General features: G+C 44.4%; 1 protein-coding gene across 2 annotated transcripts; it reads left to right on the forward strand.

Moving 5' to 3' along the window:
* Positions 1–15786: 15786 nt before the first annotated feature.
* On the forward strand, positions 15787–23202 carry LOC125749540 (uncharacterized). Of its 2 annotated transcripts, none has more exons than XM_049026908.1 (2): positions 15787–15995; positions 20133–23202. In XM_049026908.1, the coding sequence occupies exon 2, from the start codon at positions 20449–20451 to the stop codon at positions 22354–22356; it is 1908 nt and encodes a 635-aa protein (XP_048882865.1). In that variant the 5' UTR covers positions 15787–15995; positions 20133–20448; the 3' UTR covers positions 22357–23202. The 2 variants fall into 2 exon arrangements, with proteins under 2 accessions (XP_048882865.1, XP_048882864.1); XM_049026907.1 differs by lacking the exon at positions 15787–15995 and adding an exon at positions 18767–19179.
* Positions 23203–25510: the final 2308 nt, after the last annotated feature.

Genomic DNA, 25510 nt, shown 5'->3' on the forward strand with positions numbered 1-25510 from the left:
CTCCAGCGGATAATGGATGGATGATGATGTCACTAATGTGCAAGTGTCACTAAAAATATCAGAAAAAAAATAGCTTTGGTTGTAGCATTTCTAATCTGGATAGTAACATATTTCAGTTTTTCCTTTGTTAACATCTGTCTATAAAATGCAGCTTTTTGAGAGAACATAAACAGGGTTTATCTTTGCCACCCTGGGGGGGGGATTAATTCCATTTGCCCTCTTTTCTCTGCAAAATTGGCCCTTGGCCAAAGCTATTAGCGATGTGATGCAAACCATCATTCATTTATAGTCTTCTGTGACACTTCCTAGGAACTGGGAAGAAAATTACAAACAGACACTTTATGACTTTCCATTTAGTTAGAATTATTTACTTCTGAAACATCTGTTTTGAGTTTTATATCCAGACTTTCTTGTTGTCCAGGTCATTAAAATTCTGTCATAATCTATTATTACTTGTAAATTAGATTTTTTATACTTTTAAAATAATAATAATAATAATAATAATGACATTTAATAGACATTTTTCATTTTCATTCTTAAAAAAGCCCGTCTGTGTTTTGCTGCAAACACTTGTTGTGCTCCCAGTGTCGTGAATGAGAGACGTGCGACGGTGCAGTGAGGCAGATTCCAGGAGCCGTAAATCCAGGGTAAAGGGATTTATTAGAAGGGCAGACGGACTACAGGGTAAACACTTCCACAAACGTTAATGACAGACCTGGGGAAACAGACTTGAACGCAGACTCATATACACAGGACTACAAGCAGGAAATGCAAAACAACAGGTAAACGGAAGGATTCCACACAGGGTTAGTTGTGGTCCACATGAGGGCTGAACGATCGGTCGTGACACCCCGACGCCACATGTACCCTTACCTGTGTCGTGTGTGAAATCGGTGTTGTGTTTGGGTTAGGTGATTGTTTGCTGTGTTAATCTTTTTAATGGTTAAATAAAAGGCAGATGTTTCCCCTACAATCAAGCTTCCTCGCCTTTTGCCGCCACTGCGATACCTTAGGCTGCCAGACACTACACTGGTGTCAGAAGTGAGACGCGAGAATTGGCCCCACTTGCAGCACTGGAGGGGGCTCTCTTCAGTCCCCTTCTGGCAGCCCCCTCCAGCCTGGCAGACCTGCAGACAGCAGTGAGGTGCCAGCATTGGAGAGGATGGCTTGGGACAAGAAGCTTGTATGCTGATGCTACAAGGAGAAAGGGCGTTACTACCCCGATGCCTATGCCAGAGCTGGCAGCAGATGATGAGCAGGGGATGACAGAGTGAGGAGGGCACTGCCCCGTCCTTCCAGAAAGCCCCAGGCCTGTGCAGTGCACCCTGAAGCCGTCCCTGCTAGCCCACTGGACCCCTGTCCTGCTGAAACACACTCTGAAGCTGCTCCTACCATCCCACTGGCTCCCCTTCTGAGACGGTGTCGGCGACCATGAGAAGGCGGGGGCTCCCAGCGGATCTGCCTAAACGTTTTCAAACACAATTGGATTGTTCCGGGTTGACAGCCCAAAATGACACGCTTTCATGGGGCCCAAAATCTCTAGTATTCCTCTATCTCCAGTGGCTTCCAGATTTTTCTGTCATTATTAAAAATATTCTGTCAACGACGGAACACATCCGGTTAACATGACCTCTGGATATATCCAAGTTCTGTTGACATTGAACCCATAATTGTTTACTAAAGCCCCGTTTTGATTTTAAGTTCAAATTCTAATAGTATGCTGGACGCCATAAACATGTTCTGAAATATAGGTGGTTCTGTACAGCCAGGGTGGCCTTGAGAAGGATATGAATACTGTACATGAAAGGTTGTGAGTTTCCTTGTGTAAATATGGTACACTCCAAAATTATAACCACGTGTGGATTTTGTGTGAGGTTCTAGCATGATGCCTAGTGTGAGACCCTTGTCAAATCATGCATGAGGAATGTAACGTCAGATTCGTTGGGGAACAGAAGACATACGTGGGCTCTGCATGAGACAGAAAACAGATCGGGGGCAAAAGGGCACTGACAGGATGCTACCCGAGGCAATACTGAGAATAGGTTTCTCGTGACATAAGCTAGAGAGAATAAAAAAAAGTCAATCCGCTAGTTTCCATTTATCTTATTAGTATTTCCATACTCGTTTATACACCGAAGACTATTTGGTGAAGCACAAGTGGTACAAAGAAAGGATTTTTAACAAATAATCATGTTGTTCTTAACAACTGGCGAAACTTGAAGAGAGACCTTCCTATTTGGGGACCAGCCAGAGCAAACTGGCAAGTCAAGCTCCAGTTGAAAATTCACACTAAATGACACAATTTCCTCTTTTTGGACATTTCTGGGATTACTTAACTTAGGGCAGGGACAGCTGGAAATCCTGGTTAGGGTAGGTTAATTAAATGTGGAGATGGGGGGTTTATGAAGTCATGTAGATATTCCCATAGCAGTATGGGCTGACTATTTCACTCTTTTCACTGCTAGTAATCTGATTGCCTGATTGATCGCTTACATCCTTCTTCACCTTATATCCTTCTTCACCTTATATCCTTCTTCACCAAAGGGCTCCATCTCTTCCAGGTATGTCTCGTCTTTCTCACTCTGCAAAGGCGCAACAAACAATACAACAGATCTTAAGAATTTCTGTTGAAAATTAGCCAAAAATTCACCACAAATCACGAACATCCTGTGTCTGAGAATTTCCTCCCCACACTGTTCCACTAAAACCATTTAACTAGGTTATTTGTTATTTCAAATAAACACAGATGGTTGTATCCCTGCAGACTCATCAGCTCTAATGGTCCATTACAGGTAACACAAAACAGACAGTGAAGAATGGGCTAAGGTGAGGGCAACATTGGTCCCAAAGGTTCAAATCTTCCTGGAGAGTCTCTTCCTGATCTCCTTGTCCTGGTGGGTTTGGATCACCTGACTTTGGGGAAAAGAGTTTTAACTGAACTGAAACACCTTCTTCCAAGCACAGCTGCACACAGATGTTTGACTCCTCCTTTCCTGTAAATTCCTCTACCACCATCCATCTCTCTCCCTGCAGTTCCATCACCCAATATCCCCCCCTGATTTCCCCCCACCCATATTCTCTTCCTGGCCAACCCTGTGGCCTCCAGATAAACCACTTAATGGGAAAAAAACTGGCACCAGTGCCTGAGCAGCCAGCAAAAGACACAAGTATGAAGGTGTCTTCCAAGTAAAATACCATTCCATTCAAAAACATTCCTCAGCTACTGAATATTTGGCCGTCTTCCCGAAAAGTGCAACACTACCTGTTACACGAAAGTCCATGTTGCTAAATGTGGCTATTGGTACTTCTGTGTTAATCTCGGTTAGAAATCACTGTGATCCCTGGGTCAACAGTCTATTGATGGCAAAGCAGTACATTAGCAGCCAGCCGTCAAACTAGTGCTTGACGAGAAGCCAAACTGGGCAGAGATTTGTTCCCTAACTGTGGGTCCTCAACCATGTCTCCCGATCAGCCACATATAGATCCAAAGGGTAGACAGTTGAATGTTGGGAATGGTACATTAGATCTGGAAATGGAGAGCAGCAATTGAGGGGAGAGAACCATGATATCAATATAGAGAACAAAGGAACATACTTAACTGGCCCGCTGATATTTTCACCCAGAGCTTTTGCGCCATAGGTATTTTAATACAGAAATATAGACTTTATTGATGTCAGGGAGAAATATAGCTGATGAGTCTTACACCTGAACTATGGCCCAAAGCAGTACTGGTCCTAGCTGACCTGGTACTCCACATGCCTGAAAAATGGAATACGTTGTAAACATATGGATCTAAAATTGAATGGTGTTTTTCCTTGGGATCAAAGAGAAATGTCATCTTGTCATAGTCATATGGTTTGCAGTGCCCCGGTTTCCTCGTCAGATGTTTCTTGGCTCTCGTCCGATCATTACTGCTTGATTACAAGCACAAGTAAGCGATCTCTCTCCTGAGCATGAGCAGCATTAGCGTATGTTATACTCTGACCAGGTGCAGTGACAGAAAGGCTTGGCGTGCACTTGGCTGGATTTCAGGTCCGCTGTTGATGGGTGGGTTCGAATTCTCGCCAAAAGCCAAAACAATAAGAAACAGCAACGTTGCCATGGCAAAAAGGACCCCTTGAGTGGGAAATATTTAGATAGCTACCTTCTTCCTTAGGTGCCGAATATACATAATTACACATAGTTGCTTTTGTGTTTCACAATCATTGTGTTGTGCAAATAATAAGCTATTTTTGCCTGCTGTTGGTTTTATTGTCTACCACTGTATTTTCACCACATGAATGGCACCGGGATAAAACCATCGCTACAACTCAGACGGTATCACTACTTGAGGAGTTATGTTAATGTAGTAGTACATACTTAATTCACCAGTAACTAAAAAAATAGTTATGCACTGATCCCATGCTCATTCATCAATAATCAACCATGAGAATTCATGTATTTCATGGGGAAACCCATATTAGTTCATGAGTTATTCTTGAGTAGGGAATTACTCAGAGTAATTCTTGACCCCTCAAGTGGATTTTTACCACAGTCAAAATGATTTTGATTGAAAGGAGATTAAGAAACCTGTGCTATTAACTGACATGCAAGACTGAAATTACATTTTATTTTTAGTCCAAGTTTTTATACATGTCTAGAAAAAGTCACATCAAGTCCTTGGATATACCAACTGTGTTTATACAGTAACTCCTTCCTGCTCATTCCATTTATGAGAGTTGAGCCCTCATTACCACCAACCAAAAGCTTTGAATTTAGTTTCCGAATAGCGGAAATACAATCCATTCGGCTGTCGCTCTGTAAGCAAATTACAGAAGCAGCTGGCTGAGTTGGCCTAGCCTAACATGAACAACTTGTCACATGCCTCACATTGGTTACTCACCTTTTGTTTTGAAGAACCTCTAGAAGCATAATAAAGATATCAGGCCATCAGTTATTCTAAGAAAAATCCTATCTACGCAGTAAGACTGAAACCTGGAATTCAGTATCAAAATAACTCAAAAAACCTGAGAATTGCACCTATTTGGGTCAAGGATTGCCAAGAGCAGACTTTTGAACAGTGTATCTGGTACACACTATTACCCGGTCACCCACCATAGGTGACAATGTGATAGCTCGATGACTCCCGGAGCCAACCTCTCAGTGCATGCAGAAGGTGACTAGCATTATGAAACACACAGAAAAAGAACTCTTACCTACTCTAAAATAAGATGACGGGAGTGAGACTGCAGACTTTCCTGCCAGAGAACCCAAGGGGCATTTCACAGAACCAGCAGTGCAAAATCATGGCGCCAGGGTGCCACGGTATTATTGGAATCTGTCTGGGCTGCCCAGCCGGCTAAACAACATTCACTCCTCTTGGAAACAGAGGACAGGGAGTGATATAAAAATTCCTTTATCCCTTTATCTATTCATGCACTCAACTTAAGAGAACAGGAGGGATAGCCCTTGTCCGTCTTAGTAACCTCTCATGTTGATGTTAGTGGGGTAAGCAGTTCCTTCAGGTGGGGGGCAGGGGGGGGGGCATTGGCATAGATACACTGGTGAGTAAGAAAGTAAACCTTTTTTTCAGTCCTGGCAGAGACAGGAAGCCAGTGAAGTGAATGAAGAATGGGTTTTCACACTCTTATCAGGATCCTTGCTGCACTGTTCGGAATGTATTATAGTCTCTGGAAACTCTTACTAGGGATTCCAGTGAGAAGCCCATTGCAGTAATACAGTTTTCAGCGTCAGAGAAGGTCAGAATAGGACTGTCATAGTATTTCTTAGATGGTGACATGAAATCTTGTTTGATATGAGCTTCAAAGATGAGTTGAGAGTCAAATCTTACACCCAGGTTGGTGTATGAAATACTCATGCAACCACCTTGGACCCCATGACCTCACTTTAGACACTGAATTCTCACCTTAAATACCATTTAGTCTCCCCAGAGCCCATTGACTCGCCTCAAATCCCACACTCTCACCCGTTCACCCGAGACCCCAAATGTTTGCCATTCACACTCTGCCTAACCCAAACCCACACACTCATCCACATCCAACATGCTCACTTGCATCTCACACGGCACATAAAATCCTTCTCCAACTGCTCGCCTTAGTTCCCACCCTGCCAGGGCTCCCGGTCATCTTCTGAACTCCTATAATTCCCTGAATCAAGGTACAATATTTTTTTGGGTTGGGCTCATGGTAGGAATTAATATCTCCACTAGACTCATGGCTGTTTATTTAGCTTTTTTTGTAGATGTGTGACAGCATTGCAAAATATTATATCAAAACGCAGCCCTGAAAATGACAAAATAGTCAAAAGGTCAGAGCTTTAGGTGAACTTAATATTCATGCACTCCAAGCTGTCCATTCAAAAGATGAATGGATTTACCATGTACTGTACAATGGTTTTACTTATCCAGTTTAGCGATGAATTCTCCTTGGAAAGAATCAGAAATCCAGAGGAAGACATCTGGAGAACATGTGCTTCAAACACTGGGGAAGCTGAAGTATGATAAAAATGTCTGTTTTACAAATAATGCATTATATTCTCAGATTTCAAGCCTGATAACTGTTCCCAGCTGCCCTAAAAGTAGATTGGACTGACCAATTTAGGTACTGAACAAAAATGCATCATCTTAAAACTGGATTACTATTTCCTGAATGTTCTTATGTTGCATGTCGGGTCTTTGAATGCCGCATTGAAAAATAACACATGGTTAATATAAGACTAACAATTTTCATGACAACAAATGATGGTTTTTATATGTTCACTACAAGTCAGTGTATTTTCTTTTATGATTATGGCCACATTCATACCAAAAACACACTTGACATGTAAGGCACTCAAGGGAAAAGCCTATAGAAAAAATAAAAAACTTGTACATGAATTTTACATTTTGCCATTTGTAAGAACATATTTTATTGTATGGGGACACCTGCCTTTACACACACATGAACTTTAATGCCATCCCATTCCTAATACATAGGCTTTAATATGGAGTTGGCCCGCCCTTTGCAGCTATAACAGCTTCAGCTCTTCTGTGAAGGTTGTCCACAAGGCTTAGGAGAGTGTTTATGCGTTTGACCATTTTTCCAGGAGAGCATTTGTCAGGTCAGGCACTGGTGTTGGACGAGAAGGCCTGGCTCTCTGCTCTAATTCATCCCAAAGGTGTTCTATCAGGTTAAGGTCAGGGTTCTGTGCAGGCCAGTCAAGTTCCTCCACACCAGACTCGCTGATCTCTGTCCTTATGGACCTTGCTTTGTGCACTGGTGCACAGTCATGTTGGAACAGGAAGGCGCCGTCCCCAAACTGTTCCCACAAAGTTGGGAGCACGAAACTGTTCAAAATGGCTTTGAATGATGCAGCATTAAGAATCCCTTTCCCTGGAACTAAGGGGTCAAGCCCAACCCCTGAAAAATAACCCCACACCATAATCCCCCTTCCACCAAACTTTATACTTGGCACAATGCAGTCAGGCAAGTATCGTTCTCCTGGCAACTGCCAAACCTAGATTTGTCCATCAGATTGCCAGACAGAGACGCATGATTCATCACTCCAAAGAACATGTCCCCACTGCTGGCGTGCTTTACACCACTGCATCCAACTCTTTGCATTGCACTTGGTGATGTAAGGCTTGGATGCAACTGCTCGTCCATGGAAACCAATTCCATGAAGTTCTCTATGCACTGTTCTTGAGCTAATCTGAAGACCACACGAAGTATGGAGGTCTCTAGCTATTGACTCTGCAGACAGTTGTCGACGTCTGCACCCTGTGCACCTCAGCATGCGTTGTCCCCGCTCTGTGATTTTACGTGGCCGACCACTTCGTGGCTGAGTTGCTGTTGTTCCCAATCACTTCCACTTTGTTATAACACCACTAACAGTTGACCGTGGAATATTTAGTAGTGAGGAAATTTCAGGAATGGACTTACTGTACAGGTGGCATCCTATCACGGTACCACGCTTGAATTCACTATTGAACATAACCAGTTTCCCCAATAGTTTTAAATTTTGTTCTGAAATTTGTACACCACTGGACATTCCCGTATTCAGTGCATTTATTTCTATGCTCCTGAGCCATTCTGTGCCATGTTTGTACCTGAGAGAATGATGAGAACTGGCTATGTAATTTCATTTAGTTATTTGCGTTTCTGTTACAAGTGAGGTTGAGGTTGTGTTTGCCTCTGTGGATTACAACTCTGTGCCTGCGTTTGCAAACTGTCCAATAAAGGAAAGTTTTTGCATATTAGCTCATCAAATTCTTATTGCTGTTTGACATGTCCATACAAATGAAACTGTCAGGTTCAGCACCCATCTACCCCAGCCTTTCACGTCTCTTCCCCTTTTGGCCAGCAGGTGTCGCTGGCCATCCTGTTCTCCCTGTGTCCAAGCCCTTAGAGTGTTTCTATAGCTTCCCAGATTGATGGCTGGTGCTATGGGCTGAGTGCGCAGCTACTGATGTATCCGTCATATATTGGAATCCAGTCACTTCTGTTTTTGTATTTAGTAGATTTTGTTCCCTAGTGTTTCCCTTGTATTCATTTTTCTGGTTCTTGAGTTTTGTGGTTTGCATTTTGTTCTGGTTTTTGCTTTGTGCCCTTGGTTGTATTTCACCTGTATTTCCCTAGTGTTGGATTCTGTTTCCAAGTTCCATGATTTAGTTTATTAGATTCGCCTATGTGCTGTTTCCCCGAGCCTGTTGATTGCTCTCACCTGTCCTGTGTTTCTTTGTTATCCTCGTGTATTTAAGTACCTGATCCTGCTCTGCTCCCTGTGGAGTCTGTTTCCCTGATGGTGACTGTGATGTTGGTTATTCGGATTTGCTGTGCGCGCTATGTTTGTACCCCTCCCCGTTCTCTGTGTTACCAGTTTCCCCTTGTCGGTCATTTTTGGTTCTGTTAGTTTGCTTCGTCCCCCTGTTTAGTTTTGACCCCTCACGGCCCTTTTGTTTGTAGTGTTTTCAGTACCTTTTAATGAACCCCTGTTGTTTTGTGAAGCCTCAAATGGATCGTCACCTTCCTTTTCTTGCCTGTGACAGAAATCCCTGAGTCTCTAAGAGAAACAGGTGTGGTCTCATTGAAGACTGTATTACTGCCTGGAGAGCGGCATGTGGAGTTTGGAAAGGCAGCGCGTCAAAGTTGAAAACTGATGTGTTTATAGATTTGATGACGTTGTATATAATTTTGGGGTGTCAGTCAGAGAAATGACAAACTGTATACAATTGACTGGTCGCGTATACACATACGTCTAGTAATATGTTCCACTATGAAGTCCACCTCTGTCCACCTACACCCCTAGTCTGATGCATTCCGTTTCTGCAAGTGGGCACCGAAATTGGCACTGCGCCCAGAAATTAACACTAAGGCGCAATGTCCTGACCCTGGAAATCTTGGCTGGCCGTCTGGATGTCATTAAAATTGGGAAGAGATGATTTTGTAAATGAAGATAATGTTTCAGCTGTTCAGCTGAGCTCTGTTATACACAAGCTGTGGACCCGAGAGTCTCGGTCTCAGCCACGGCATCCTGGAAGCAGCAGAACCACTGGGCTGAAATTTCTCACTGAGGTTTCAATTAATGAATCAATCAACAAAAGCCCCATTGATGTATGTATCAGCAATTGTGCTTTACTCCAGCTGAAATACAGCTGTGGTGAAAAGAAACGTAAAGTATATTAATTATTTTTTATTTAAATGCATATTTTTGTCATTTTGTATATGGTACCACAATACCTAAGTTATGAGTTTGAGTCTGTTCCCCAGCTTGTCTCTGAAAAGTGTGTATGTTTTCCTTGCCTCCCAAACCCTCCTCTACAAAGGTTTCCTGGAAGGAGACTTGGCTCACACCATACTGTCCAGCTGGGATTTTTCATCAGTCTATAAAACATTAACACTGCCTTTTCCATCTGATCTGGAACTGTTATAGGCTCAGTTGGCTGTCTGCCCTCGTTGTGCTCTTTGCATCTTGAGGCAAGCTTCTGTCATTGGATGAGAACATTATTCAGGTCCAACCAGAAACACAATGTACACCAGAGTCTCAGATAGGCATATCGCATAGATATTCCAATGTATGCTAAAGGGTTTTTAAATTGTTCCCTAACTGTAGGTAAATGTATGTTTTAAGGCACAGAAATGGACTCTGAGGAACACATTTGTATTGGGTTCCAATAATAATAATAATAATAATAATAATAATAATAATAATAATAATAAAAACCATTGGGTTCCATTAATGCTGTTTGTACCTTGGGGAACAAACCTGCACCAGGGTTGTGTCCTTTTCTCTGGCAGTGAAGGAACCACAAATAGCCAGCTGAAAAAATATTAAAAGATGTAGATAAAGTAGAAATAATTACACAAAATTTTTGCCACTCTCCCCCATATGAATTATGCAACGCGGTTTGTGACTCAGCATGAATACCAAAGGCTTGTTACCGCAGAGAGCAAAGTTCCTGGGTGAGCTCAGAGGGACAGAGACTGGGGGAGTGTGTCTCAGATATAACACAATAACCCTGTGCAGGGGTTAAAAGTGTAAGCAAGAGGAAATCTGTTTGACCTCAATCGCTTAAACACAAAAGTAAGAGTCATCTTTGAAAATCCTAACGAAGATGCAGCATATAAACCACATCTTGAGAAATTAACATTTATTCTCTAAATGTTCTGCACAGGACATTGTAAACAGTTAATTAGAAGATCAAAAGTAATTCTTATATACCTGTGATCTAAAGGTCACAAGTTCAAATCCCATATCTGGCAGGGTCACTAGCTGACCCTGCTCTCTCATCCTCATTTGCACATCATTTGGACAAAATCTTCTGCTAAATAAGTAAATGCAAATGCCAGAACCTTAACTGTTGCTGCATATTGGTCAAAAATTGCAAATATTGCAGCTCTCACATGTCTCTTGTACATTTGTTTGTCTGCTTTAGTGTTGTTTTATATTGTTTTTAAAATTTTTTGTTTATTGTTGGCTGCTGTAGTTTGTATTTATTTTCTTGTATTTGGCAGGCAAGTAAGAATTTCATGCTGTATATGCATGAAAAAAAAATCATTGAAAACTACAAGCACCTTCTGGTTCTTCCAGGATGGGGGTGGAATCTTGTCCTTTGTCTGTGTCAAGCTCTTGCATCTTCTCCCCTTGTTTGTGAGCGTTTTCTCCAGGCACCCTGGATTCTTCCCACAGTCCAGAGACTGTGGAGTGGGTGGAGTCGGTATACAGCTGTGGGTGTTTCCCATTGATTACATGATTAATTGTCTCCTGGTTAAATAAGCTGATGGTGCCCTGCCCAACGGAGAGAGAGGGGTACAGGGTGTTTACCCTAGACTTGTACCTGGCTTCTCTTCCTCCTACCTCCAGAAGACCTTGGCTTGATTTGGACGTGGTTGGTGTTTGTACCTGGGAAAGTGCTTCTTTTGGAAGTAGTTAAATAAATGATTGCCAAAGTCTGATGGTGTATGGTTTCCCCTTTATGTTGCCCTACATGGAGCCAGGCAGGCGTAACGTTTGTCTGCTGAAAGTGTTGGTCCTTCAGTAGAGTAGCTTCCTGTGTGTCCTTGACTTGTGCATCCTGAAATGCTGTGGATATAAAAAGTGTACAGACCCCTGTTAAAATGCCAGGATTTTTGTGATGTAAAAAAAAAAAATACCAGTCATTCTGCAACTTTTGTCACATATAATGTGACCTATAACCTGTGCAATTCAATTGAAAAATAAACAAATATGTTAGGGGGGAAAAATATACAAACGTACCATAAGCTGGTTGCATAAGTGTGCACACCCATGAACTAATACTTTGTTGAAGCACCTTTTGATTAATTTCAGGATTCAGTCTAAAGGAGTCTATCAGCGCTACACATCTTGACTTGGCACTATTTGCCCACTCTTCCTTGCAAAAGTGCTCCAAATCTGTCAGGGCATCTCTTGTGCACTGCCACCTTCAGGTCACCTCACAGATTTCAGTTGGATTCAGGCCTGGGCTCTGGCCAGGCCAATCCAAAACTTAAATTTTCTTCTGGTGAAGTCATTCTTTTGTTGATTTATATGCACGCTTGAGGTCATTGTCATGCTGAAAGGTGAAATTACTCTTCATCTTCAGCTTTCTAGCAGACACCTGAAGGTTTCGGGCCAAAGTTGACCGTTATTTGAAAGTGTTTATAATTCCCTCTACTTTCACTAAAGCCCCAGGTCCAGCTGATGAATAACAACCCCAAAGCATGATGCTGCCCCCTCCAAGCTTCACCGTCGGTATGGTGCTCTTTTGATGATGTACGGTGTTGTTTTTGCGGCAAACATACCTTTTGGTATGACATTAAAGGTGGGAAAAGTTTTTAAATGATTTATCGTGGTTTTCTTTTTTTTTACATCACAAAACCTGGCATTTTAATGGGGGTGTGTACTTTTTATCTCCACTGAAGGCTCCAGGCGGATTGTTGGATAACCTATTATGGAGATTCGAAGGACCTTTATTAATAAAAAATAAAAAGTAAAAGTCATTTAAGTTGACAACCTGTTTTGCAGTCCTAGCAAAAATAACAGACTCATGAAAGTTTTAAAATCCATTTTAATACGATTCTAATATGTGTCTCTATTTTAGAAAGTCAAATCGACTCCAAAACTAACATTTATCTTGCAAAATGTCAACGGCGATTTATTGTTTTTTTGATCGTAACTTGCCTTTTAGGGGTTTTTATATACCGCAGGATGACAAATTTACAAGGTTATGGTTTTTTGTTAAGGTATCCAGGCATCCGGACTGGTTTTGTAGGAGGTTAGCTCTGCGTATTGCTTTGTTGAATCTGCGCCTAAACGGCAGACTGCAGGATGGCTCACTGAGCCTCACTGAGCATGACTGGCTGGGCAAATGTGAATCCAGGAAACCCCTTCATGTACCTTTCATGAGTGAAGGTCAGGTCAGGGTGTGTGAAGGGGAGTCAGGCCGACACCCCTCCGTGATCCTTCACTTTGAAGGCACTGATCCCACAAGCTTAACATTCCTTATCGTACCTCTGAAGAAATCCAGTTGGCTCATCTCTGGGCTGGGTTCTTGGCTCTGCGAATACAGCTGTACTTCCGTCGCCAGTTTTGCTAGTCAGATTTATTTGTTGAGACAGAGCAAAGGAAATCCTTGGTACAGGGTAATCAAGCTGGAAAGGGATATTGAAAAGGGAGGTCGTCCAGCACTGCAAGATCGGCTGCAGCCCTAGAAGCTGCGATGATTGCCCTGATGCAAACATATCATGTCAATACACTGCCACACATTTTTGCTGTTACAGTGGGTATGTCAGTTCCTGTACATAAGAGAAGGGTGGTGGGGTGGTGGGGGCAGTGTGGGGGGTTTCAGATCCATATAAGGCAAAGACCTTAGCAATTGGTGCTTTTCAGAGGACCTGAAGTTCAACAAAAGTTCAATGCGAGGATCACAGTGTGTCGTGTGCATGTGTGAATGCTGTAAACACCTATTTGTCACTGGGCACTGTACAACGTCTGCTTTTATGATCTGGTATAAAGCTTGCATTCTATTAATTGGTTGTTTACTGAGGTTGTATATAATGCCACCCTGTCGCCTTTTGATCGTTTAGTCTGGTCTGGCGTGATTGAGCTTCTCCCACTGCAGGCCTCTCACAGTGTTTGTGACAGAAACATCTGGTGGGGGCCAGAGCAGGCTCTCCACAGCCCCCAGCCTATCTGGAAAGAGTGGGGGCGAACATAGAACAGACCTCCTGTCCAGCTGGTACACCAGGTCCAGTGCGAACGTTTTTGATGTTGTCTACCAAGGAGCTGTAGGGACTCAGCAGAAGGGCAGGGCCATCTGAAGAAAAGCAAGAGGACAGGAGTACAGAGGCAAGTGGGCATTTCACTGTTATTCCACACAAACACACAGAACCACACACAGCACTGATTGCACTGTGTTAAACTGAACACACATACTCAAATACATAGATAAGACACACTGAATTCACTGGGGGCAGCACTGTTACCTGACACCTCTGGGACGTGGGTTGGAGTTTCTGCCCGGGCTCTCTGTGGAGTTTGCATGTTCTCCCCATGTCATTGTGGGTTTTTTTATGGATTCAGTCCCCCCCCCACACTTCAAAAAGCATACAATGGAGTTGCTAACTGCCAAGTTCCGCATAGGTATGAATGGTGTGTGTGTCCTGTGATGGGTTGGCTACCCATCCTGGGATATCCTCTGGCAAAAAAAAGTAAATGGTTTCTGGGATAGGCTGCGGACCCACAACCCTGAGTAGGACAAGCAGGCACAAAAAAAAACTGATGGATGAATTCAATGCATCACAAATTAACAGATATACTAACAAATAAAACATGCATCGCGTTTCATTAATTAACATTAATTATCAGTATGTAACAGTCCAAAAACATGCTGAGGCTAATTGGACTTGCTAAATTGCCCGTAGGAGTGCATGTGTGTTTGAATGGTGTGTGAGTGTGTGCCCTGCGATGGGCTGGCCCCCCATCCTGGGCTGTTCCCTGCCTCGTACCCATTGCTTCCGGGATAGGCTCCGGACCCCCCGCAACCCAGTAGGATAAGCGGTTTGGAAAATGGATGGATAACTAAAACTTAGTTTGTGGTTAATTAATACATAAGTAATAGCATAATACTATATTATTTCTGCTCAATCAAGTACAGTGTTAACAAATACAGATGGAAAAATCTGTATTCTAAAACAGCAGTACACAAGAACAGTGGTAATAACCAAAAACCTGTCAGGTGGAGGGAAAAAGCATCTTCCCATTGCCAGAGAGGTCCCTCGTCCAGCACTTTCCCAGAAACCCCACTCTGAGTTCCTCCTGTGATTCTTGGCACTCTCAGAACTAGAAAACAGCGATGATCAATCTGCCAGCCAAATTCCCAGCAGCCTGTGTGGTGACATTATAAGGAAATAATAGTTCTGAGTTCCGAGTAATTTCTGAGGAAAAATGATTTTTGAAAACTAACAACTGTAGGTTATGAGTGAAGAGACAGGTTTAAATGAATAATGCATTTTTTTATGCATTATCATTTGATGATACAGTAATATGATGTTGTGCTGGATTGGTGCTAAATAGGAATTGTGGGTCTCACAGCAGGGTTTGTATTAAAGAAATGGTGTTTTTTGGAGACAACCATTCCCCTAAATGCCTAGACACTTTATATCATGTCACAACACCAAGGCAAACACAGCTCGCACTTTCACTGTAGATGATCCCATACGGAAAAATTGTGAAACAAACTCGTTGGAATTGTATTTTGCGTTTTTGGGCAGTGCACATTTCTCCTGTAGTGCCTTGACCAACCCTCCCAGTTTCATAGTAATTCCAGAGAAATAAACTGAAGGCTTGACCCATTTTTTCCATCTCTTCTTCTCCGTCTCTGGAAAGAAGGACGGCATTTCTTCTGAAGTTCAACTCTTACGGGCTTTGTTGGAACCATGAGTTGGAAATAATCTCTCTTCTCTCAATCTGCCAGATATGCCTTGCTGGAATTCCAGCCCATACATCTGTAAAATTGTGTCGTAACACAAACCTTATTGGCTGGCTACCAGCAGGGATCTGTCTGCAGACTGTAAGACAGGGGCAGAATATGTAGGGCAAGCTGACTAATCAGGCAAGCTGACCAATCAAAGCACACTGAGTTCTATGGGGGTAGGGCTTGAGGTTCTAACAGAGAATTTCAGACGAAGGGTGAACAAAGAAGTATACTATGAGAAAAATAATGTGTTTTCGGAACATTGAAGCATGTAAATATATTCCAGTACCCCTGTGCTAAAGGGCTGCGGGTTTAGTCTGCCTGTTATGCTCGCACCCTGCGAGTCCCGCCCAGTTCCTGCTCTCATTGGACGACTTCGCCAGAGACACGTGACCAATAGGGACTCTGACTGAGGCAAGCAAAAACTGGACGTTATCCCCGCCATGTTTTTCCTTTTTCTTCTTTTAGAACGCGGGTTTAGTCATATCGGGAAGGGAGCGATATACCGCGCTGGGAATCTTTGATTGTGTGCGTTCAGATACCCGTAAGTTTCTACATGTGCATTGTACAAGAGTGTTTATGTTGGGATATTATATACAGTTAATCGGAAATGAGCCCCTTAAGTGCGGCGAACGTTTTATTTCTAACTTGCTGCGTAGATTTATGTTTCATTTACCTCGGATGTCATGCAATGCCTATGTTTATTTTAAACGGTTTATATTTACATACTTATTTATCTCAACAAATCTTATTTATATTACTTTGTGTATTATGATTGTTTATCCTGTTAAACTTGCGGGATGGCCGCTTAAAGTTACCGTAATACAACATCGAAGGTAATATTGTGAACTGTTTATTTGATACTGGACTCTGTATGTATAACGGATTTATATTCTTTATTCTATTTTTGTTATTTCTACTTTCAGGACCACACACACACATACACATACTAGTACAGAGCCCTTGTTCCAAGCCTTTATTAAAGTTCTGGAGAATATACTCTTGGCATCTTCATTGGATGTACCACAGCGGCCACACCTATCTCACCAATCAGTAATAGTAGGCTAGTTCTGCACAACAATTTTGGTCCTTCGAGCCGGATACGGTGGCTACTGTGGAAGTTTAGAATAATGTTCTCCGATCAGCCTCTTAGGGAAGCTCAGCCTACTAATACCAGGCCCAGGCGGCACTCACGTCTGCCAGCTAGATTTGATGATTATGATGTCTATCTCCCAGCTCATGACAGACCTCACTCCCCGATGCACATGATGGGCCATATTGCTAGAATGCCAGAAGAATACCATGATATGGAGAGGGCAGCCAAGATGACCCCGCTCGAGTATCAGCAGCAGTATGAGCAGAGCAGTCCCGTACCTAGGGTTTGCCCACGGTCAGTCAGCCAAACACCATATGGAGGACTGATGCAGGATAGCACTCCTTCTCCACAGCACAAACAAGGAACAGAGGCATCCCCAGAGATATTAGAAGCAATTAAGCAACTACGGCAGGATAACCATAGACTCCAGCTAACTATGATGCAGATGCAGAGACAGCTCAGTGTCCATACCCCACAGCCCACCCATATCAGTCAACAGCCAGTACCTTCTGTGCCACACACCCCCTTTGTGCAGCCACCACACCAGGAACTGGATCGCCATCTACCGGTGACACATGAGTCCACTAAAAGGCAAGGCAAGTGGGCAGAAGAGGATGCAGAATGGCCGCTGCCGCCCCCTCCAGTAGTACATGAAGCACTTCAACCATCACCAACCACTGAAGTGCCACAGGGTTTGGTGGAGGAGCTGACTGACTGCCTCAGACGATTGGGGAGGGCACCGCAGCCAATGTCATATGAGAGGCAGCATCTAACTCCAGTCTATTGTGAACCAGAAGGTTGCTCTGAATCAGAGTCACAATGCAGTTATGATGCAGTAGCACCTAAACATGTGCCTATTAGCCCAGAGCACCAACGAGAAATAGCTTATCGGGGCCCTAAGCCCACGATCCCATATTTCACTAAGGGGGACCCGAGAGAGTTTGCAAGACTGAAAATAGCCCTTGACAACATCCTGCCTGAAGATGCAACGGAGAGGTTTAAGTACCAAATTCTAGTAGATCATATCAAGTTTGAGGAAGCACTCCTCATAGCTGACTCGTATATGAACTCCAAGCAACCCTATTCAAACACTATGGCCTCCCTCACAGAGCATTATGGGCAACCTCATCAACTGGCCTTGAGGAGAATTGCTGAACTGATGGACGCTCCCAATATCCGCAGTAGTGATGCTAGTGGATTTAAGAAGTTTGCCTTGAGAGTGAGGGCCTTGGTAGGCATGCTTGATCAGCTGGGGGAGAGTGGGCACATCGAGCTCCAGTGCGGCTCACATGTCACTCGGCTGTTGTCCAAGCTTCCACAAGACATGCGGGCTGAATTCAAGAGATATCTATATCCGCAACATGTCCGTATTCCTACCCTCCTGAACTTTGCAGATTGGCTAGAGTACGAGATAAGGATCCAAGAGAGTGGATATGATTTTGCCCAAGCTGATGGAAAGGGTGATGGAGACGTGAAAAGGGATAAACATAGGCTATTTAAACCTAATCGGACGGCAACTATTCTACATGGGGCAGACCAAGTGGTGAGCATCTCTTCAGCTGAGCCCCCTTCGGCTAGCAGCAGTAAGCAACAAGATAAGAGCACGGCATATTGTCCCTACTGTGTTAATTCGCTACATTACCTGAACCAGTGTGGAAACTTCAGTCAACTCACAGTAGATCAGAAGACCACCTGGGTGAAGAGCAACAGGAGATGTTGGCGTTGTGGTCGCTCCCATCAAGCTGCACAGTGTCGTCTAAAGATGACCTGTAAGAAATGTAATGGGAAACATCTCGATGCTCTCCATGAGCTCAACACAAGGCCAGAAAAAGGGAACAGCACATGTCTTGTCAGCTCCGCTAACGAGGTCCTCTATTTAGATAGGCGAGCAGGTTGTAGCCAAGTGCTGTTGAAGGTCAGCAAAGTGATACTGCGCAATGGAGAACACAGTCTGGAGACTTATGCTATCCTAGACGATGGCTCGGAGCGCACAATCCTACTTCCTGCTGCTGCCCATTCCCTTAAACTTCAAGGGAATCCCGAGGACCTTGCTCTGAGAACCGTACGTCAGGACATTAGAGTTATTCATGGTACATCAGTCACATTCACTATATCCCCTGCCAGTCAACCACAGAAGACTTTCAGAATCCAGGGAGCTTTCACTGCTGACCAATTGGGCCTAGCGGAACACACCTATGCCGTGAAATCACTGCAAAGGAGATACAAGCACTTAAGGGGTTTGCCACTTCAAGCATTTGATAATGCCCACCCTCTAGTGTTGATTGGGTCCGACTACCCCCACTTAATTACACCAGTGGAGCCTGTGCATTTAGGACCACCTGGGGGGCCCGCAGCAGTAAAGACCAGGTTAGGTTGGACTCTCCAGGGACCTACCAAGCTCATTCAGCAGCAGCTCCAACCCACGCAGTGCTTGCATGTGTCCACCTCCTCACCAGCTGCGGAGTTATTTCAACAAGTTGAAAGGCTCTGGCAACTGGATGTGTTGCCTTATAGGAATGAGAAGCTTGTTACCAGATCCAAACAGGATCAGGAAGCTATGAGGCTGCTGGAGGAAAAAACATCACGGGTAGACGTAGAAGGAGTCCAGCGTTATGCCACGCCATTGCTACGGGTAAGGAACATGCCCAAACTTAATGCACCAAAGGAAGCTGTGCTAGCACATCTCCGTAGCACAGAAAGACGCCTGCTCAAAGAGCCAGAGAAAGCAGCCTCCTATTGCGCTGCAATGCAAAAGTTGGAACAAGCAGGATATACTGTTAAGGTCTCGGAGCAGGAGCTGAACCAAACCAGTGAATCCTGGTACATACCCCACCACATTGTGAGTCATAATGAGAAGAATCGGATAGTCTATAATTGTTCATTCACCTACCAGGGTAATAACCTTAATGACCTGCTTCTGCCTGGACCGACCTTAACATCCAGTTTGTTAGGTGTCCTGCTGAGATTCAGGGAACATTCTGTAGCCTTCAGCAGTGATATCAAAGGCATGTTCCACCAAGTGAGATTGCTCCCTGAAGACAAGCCTCTTCTTCGTTTTCTATGGAGGGACCTACAGAAAGAACTACCACCCAATATATATGAGTGGCAGGTTCTCCCTTTCGGTACCACATGTAGCCCATGCTGTGCTACCTTTGCTCTCCAGAAGCACGTGTTTGACCATAGTCAGCCAGGGGAAGACCTTCGGATAGCAGTGGAGCGCTGTTTCTATGTGGACAACTGCCTGAAGAGCCTGCCCTCCAAAGATATAGCCAAACACTTAGTCGACCAGTTGCAAGCAGTGCTAGCTGCAGGCGGGTTTGAACTTCGTCAGTGGGCTAGTAACACTCCTGAGGTCATTAATCATTTGCCAAAGGAATTAAGGTCAGGCAACAGTGTGCTGTGGCTTAATGGGTCAGGGGCAGACTCTCAAGAGCAAGCCTTGGGACTTCGCTGGTCATGTCATTCTGACACCCTAGGATACAAATGTCGCCTGGTGGAATATCCCATCCCTACTATGAGAAATATATACCGAGTGCTGGCCAGTCTGTATGACCCTTTAGGCTTCCTTATCCCCTTTACCACTAGGGCCAAGACTTTGGTGCAGCACCTGTGGAGTAAGCAGAGAGAATGGGATGACCCATCCCTGCCAGATGATGCCCTCCAGGCATGGTCGGCATGGGTAGAAGAGCTTCAGCATCTCCCACAGGTAACCCTGCCTCGCTGTTATGTAAGCCCTGCAATCGACCATTCCAGTAGTCACCAAACTATACACATCTTCTGTGACGCTTCGGAGCGAGCATACGGCTCTGTTGCTTACCTACGGAGTGAAGGTACCAAGGGACAAGTGGAAGTGGCATTCCTGACTGCACGATCAAGGGTGGCCCCCAAGCGTCAGCTATCAATGCCACGATTAGAGCTGTGCGCTGCATTGACGGGCAGTCAACTAGCAGCACTTCTGTTGAAGGAACTTACCATAACTATACACGATGTGATTCTCTGGACTGATTCCACGACCGTGCTCACCTGGCTCCAGTCTGATTCGTGCCAGTTTAAAGTGTTTGTCGGCACCAGAGTGGCAGAAATCCAGGAGCTGACAGATGCTGGAGCCTGGCGTTATGTTGATTCGGCCAGTAACCCAGCAGACGACATAACCAGAGGGAAGACCTTGAGGGACCTGGCAGGAAGAAACCGTTGGCGAGATGGACCATCATTTCTGTTGCATTCTTCAGAATTGTGGCCCACCAAACCAGCTCAGGGTGGTCAGGGAGATTCCACTGAACTACGGAAACCCACCTGCATTGGTCTAACCAAGGTAATTACTAACCCCCCATTGCCAGATTATGAGCAGTTTTCCTCCTTCAGGAGTCTGGTCGAGGCAGTCGCCTTATCCCACCACGGGGCGGCAGGTAATCATCCTGGTCCTTCCGCTGAAGACTATCAAGCAGCAGAGAGAGAAATTCTTAGGCAAGCTCAGTTGGACAGCTTCATTGATGATTACACCTACCTGGCAGCAGGGAAACTGGTATCCTCTACTAGTCGGCTGGTCACACTAGCACCAGAATATGATGCAGCAGTGCGGCTGATCCGTGTAGGAGGTAGGCTCCGCCACAGTGATCAGCTCGAATGTGATGCCATTCACCCAATAGTCTTGGATCCAGCCCACAAAATCACTAAGTTGATAATCCAGGACACAGACAAAAGCCTTAAACATCCAGGTGCAGAACGTCTCTTTGCGGAGCTTCGGCGGAAATACTGGATCTTACACGGACGAGAAGCTGTTAAGCGGCATCAACGTTCTTGCCCCGACTGTCAGAGATGGCGAGCGAGCCCAACTGTACCTAAGATGGCAGACCTACCCCCTGCACGACTGCGGTTGTTAAAGCCCCCCTTTTTTTCAACAGGCGTGGACTGCTTTGGGCCCTTCATGGTACGGATTGGGAGGCGCAACGAGAAACGTTGGGGGATATTGTTCAAATGTCTGACCACTAGAGCTGTCCACGTAGATATTTTATCCAACTTGGACACCGACTCATTTTTAATGGGCCTTCGCCGATTTATTGCCCGAAGAGGAAAACCAGCAGAACTCTTATCGGATCAGGGCACGAACTTTAAAGGAGGTGAGAGAGAGCTCCATCAGACATTTCAGTCATTGCACCCCATACTACAACAGCAATTAGCTAAGCACCAGATCAAATTCCGATTCAATCCCCCTGGCGCACCTCACTTTGGAGGGGTCTGGGAACGAGAGATCAGGTCGGTCAAGGCCGCATTATATACCACAGTGCAAGCCCAAACAGTTACAGAAGAGGTCCTAAGAACGGTTTTAGTTGAAGTGGAAGGGATTCTAAATTCCAAGCCACTAGGCTATGTATCAACCGATATTGCTGATCCTGATCCAGTTACCCCAAACCTTCTGTTGATGGGGCGGCTTGACCCGTCATTGCCTCAGGCAGTGTACACTGAAGCAGAGCTACTAAGCCGCCGTCGCTGGAAGCACTCACAGGTTCTTGCAGATCAGTTCTGGGTTCATTTCATTAAATATTATCTCCCCGCACTCCAGACTCGTTCTAAGTGGCAAAGGGATGCCCCCCCACTGCAGCTGGGTACAGTAGTTTTGATAATGGACCCGCACCTGCCAAGAGCACTCTGGCCAGTAGGCCGTGTTACCAAGGTCATCCCAGGAGTGGACGGACGAGTCCGAACAGCGGATGTTCAAGTGAAGGATCACAATTACACCAGGCCTGTTGCTCGACTTATCCCTCTCCCTGCTATTCCAGACACAACTTCAGACCCGGACAGCCCCTTCTGAATTATACAAATTTGACAATGCAAATTTGGGGGCGGCTGTGCTAAAGGGCTGCGGGTTTAGTCTGCCTGTTATGCTCAGCTCGCACCCTGCGAGTCCCGCCCAGTTCCTGCTCTCATTGGACGACTTCGCCAGAGACACGTGACCAATAGGGACTCTGACTGAGGCAAGCAAAAACTGGACGTTATCCCCGCCATGTTTTTCCTTTTTCTTCTTTTAGAACGCGGGTTTAGTCATATCGGGAAGGGAGCGATATACCGCGCTGGGAATCTTTGATTGTGTGCGTTCAGATACCCGTAAGTTTCTACATGTGCATTGTACAAGAGTGTTTATGTTGGGATATTATATACAGTTAATCGGAAATGAGCCCCTTAAGTGCGGCGAACGTTTTATTTCTAACTTGCTGCGTAGATTTATGTTTCATTTACCTCGGATGTCATGCAATGCCTATGTTTATTTTAAACGGTTTATATTTACATACTTATTTATCTCAACAAATCTTATTTATATTACTTTGTGTATTATGATTGTTTATCCTGTTAAACTTGCGGGATGGCCGCTTAAAGTTACCGTAATACAACATCGAAGGTAATATTGTGAACTGTTTATTTGATACTGGACTCTGTATGTATAACGGATTTATATTCTTTATTCTATTTTTGTTATTTCTACTTTCAGGACCACACACACACATACACATACTAGTACAGAGCCCTTGTTCCAAGCCTTTATTAAAGTTCTGGAGAATATACTCTTGGCATCTTCATTGGATGTACCACAGCGGCCACACCTATCTCACCAATCAGTAATAGTAGGCTAGTTCTGCACAACAACCCCCTCAAAAATAAATTTATGAACAGGAAAAATTTGCAAAACAGGGCTCATTTAATACTACACCCCCTAACCAGACAGCACTGTCAGAAGCTCTCAGATGCATGACGATGGCTCTCTGAGGATGAGAAACACTGACAGTCCCATTTTGCCAGAGCACCTGAACAATGAACATTTCAATAGTTCTCTTTCATGTGTGCTGTATATCCTGGGCAGTGTTGGGGAAGTAACCCGTTATAGACCAAGGTGGAAAGGTCAGTTTCATAAAGTACAAATACAGACCAAAGTTTTTTTTTTCAACCAACCAGTCGAGTCCTCTGTGACTGTGACTCTGTCACCTTGTTCAGGACATTAAGAAATGAAGGTGACATTACTAATCCACGGGTGAGACCATGGGCATTCTCAAACAAGTATCCCCAGGTGCAAATCCAGTTTCTCTGAAAGCAGAAATTCACACCTATGATGAAATGGATACCACTCATGAGGAAGGGATGGTTTTTCTTAAGTTTTGTTAATCTGAATCCTACGAGAGCATGCAGTGACTATAACTAGATGAGCGTGGCTCTGAATGAAGATTTTACTTAAAATAATGTAATAATAGGAGTGTTCCATACTTTGCAAGTTTGTCTTTCAGCTTAAGTACGCCCAGTATGTTTGTCCTGGCTCCTGTGTCCCTGATGGACCCATACTCAGACTTTCCACTTCCCCCTTAGGTGTCTCTGCCCTTGATAGTCAGACAGAGAACAGAAAAGCGTTGAGCCCATAAAGTTGTCTGGTTCATTATCTTTGGAAAACCCACATGATTCTGGTTGCATCCATTCCGTGTTGCAATGCTGAAATCATCGCTGGTGTGGACAACATTTCATCTTTTGGCAAATCGTCGGGACTTTGATATGAAGACAAAAGGGAAAGACATACAAAACCTGAGCGTAGACATGAGTGATGAGTGATCTGGTTTTTATGGAGGCAATGAGAGGATAAACCCTCACAACAGATGGTCTAACAAGTGTGAGCTATGCTTAGACACTTATTACTCTTGACATCTGAGTGTCATTTCATGCCATCATTCCCACAGCATATCAAATACTCACGTTCATGCAATTACTGTCATGCTGGCTCCGACTCACCAATCCAAATAAATCCAGATGTCATGGACCCTCAAAGTGCTTCACTCTGGATACATATTTCATTCATTCATTCATTGACCATTCATTCATTCATTCATTCATTCATTCATTCATTGACCATTCATTCATCAATTTATTTATTTGTGCATTTATTCATTTACCCACTTTCCATATCCGCTTGTCCCATGCCGGGTCAGTCATATACTCCAACATTTGTATAATTAAATGCTTTACAATCCTGTCCCCTTCACAAGGGGCCGTAAATTTCGATGTATGACTATGTGGGCCCCCGGGGAAGTTTGGTTTGTTTCTGTCCCTCACACTCGCATCTCCATGCTTGGGGGGCGGGGGGGGCTATGAATGTTCTATAAATTCAGCAAATAAAACATATGCCTGCAAACAGCACAGTAAATCTTTCAGCCAGAAACATTTTCACACTCGGTTTCCATGGCATCCTAGGGAGCTCATTGAGGAGAGAAGATGGGGAACCAGGGACCATCTGTTAACGACTCCCATTACTCAGAAACAGATAAGCGTGCTGAGCTGTCGGCTATAAATTTTGAGGGCTTAATCCAAGGTACATTTCCTTTTAAGATCAGGACAGAATTAAACGTTTCTCTTTTGCATCAGAAGGCTCTTGAAGCCTAGGATTTCTGATGATGTCATTCCGGTAGAAGGATAGCAGCTTCCTTGTAATTCCTGGAATACTTTGGAATGCTGCTGTACTGATGTTTGATTCCAGCTGCCCCCAGGCCATTTCGCACCGGCTGCCCACCACACCTCATCAGCAGTACCATCCCCTTCCTGTCCCCACGTGGCTTCGTGGCCATACCCCACCCCGACAACAGGCTGTGAAGCATCAACTTTCTCACCCACACTATGGAAATAGGTCTCTTTGGGATGCCGCCCAAACACCGCAGGCTGTCCAAACAGCAGTGATTTTTCTATTCCGGACTCCAGGCTCCGGAAGGTCACTGGTTTGAATCTCAATGACCAGCAGAGTAAATAGAGAGTTGGGCTCTTGAGCAGGGTCTTTAACCCGAAAGTGGCTTCTGGGACGCTGCCTGACTTTGTCCTCAGAGCAGAAGCAAGATATGGGAGCTGCTACAGCCAGAGAATGTATGTGAGTGAGTCAACTTGTAGAAATGGCAAATGGCCTATGAGGCACAGTGCAGCCATTTGGTCTACAATTAGTCTAC

The sequence above is a fragment of the Brienomyrus brachyistius genome, chromosome 9, assembly GCF_023856365.1.
Source record: "Brienomyrus brachyistius isolate T26 chromosome 9, BBRACH_0.4, whole genome shotgun sequence".
NCBI classification, from domain to species: Eukaryota; Metazoa; Chordata; class Actinopteri; order Osteoglossiformes; family Mormyridae; genus Brienomyrus; species Brienomyrus brachyistius.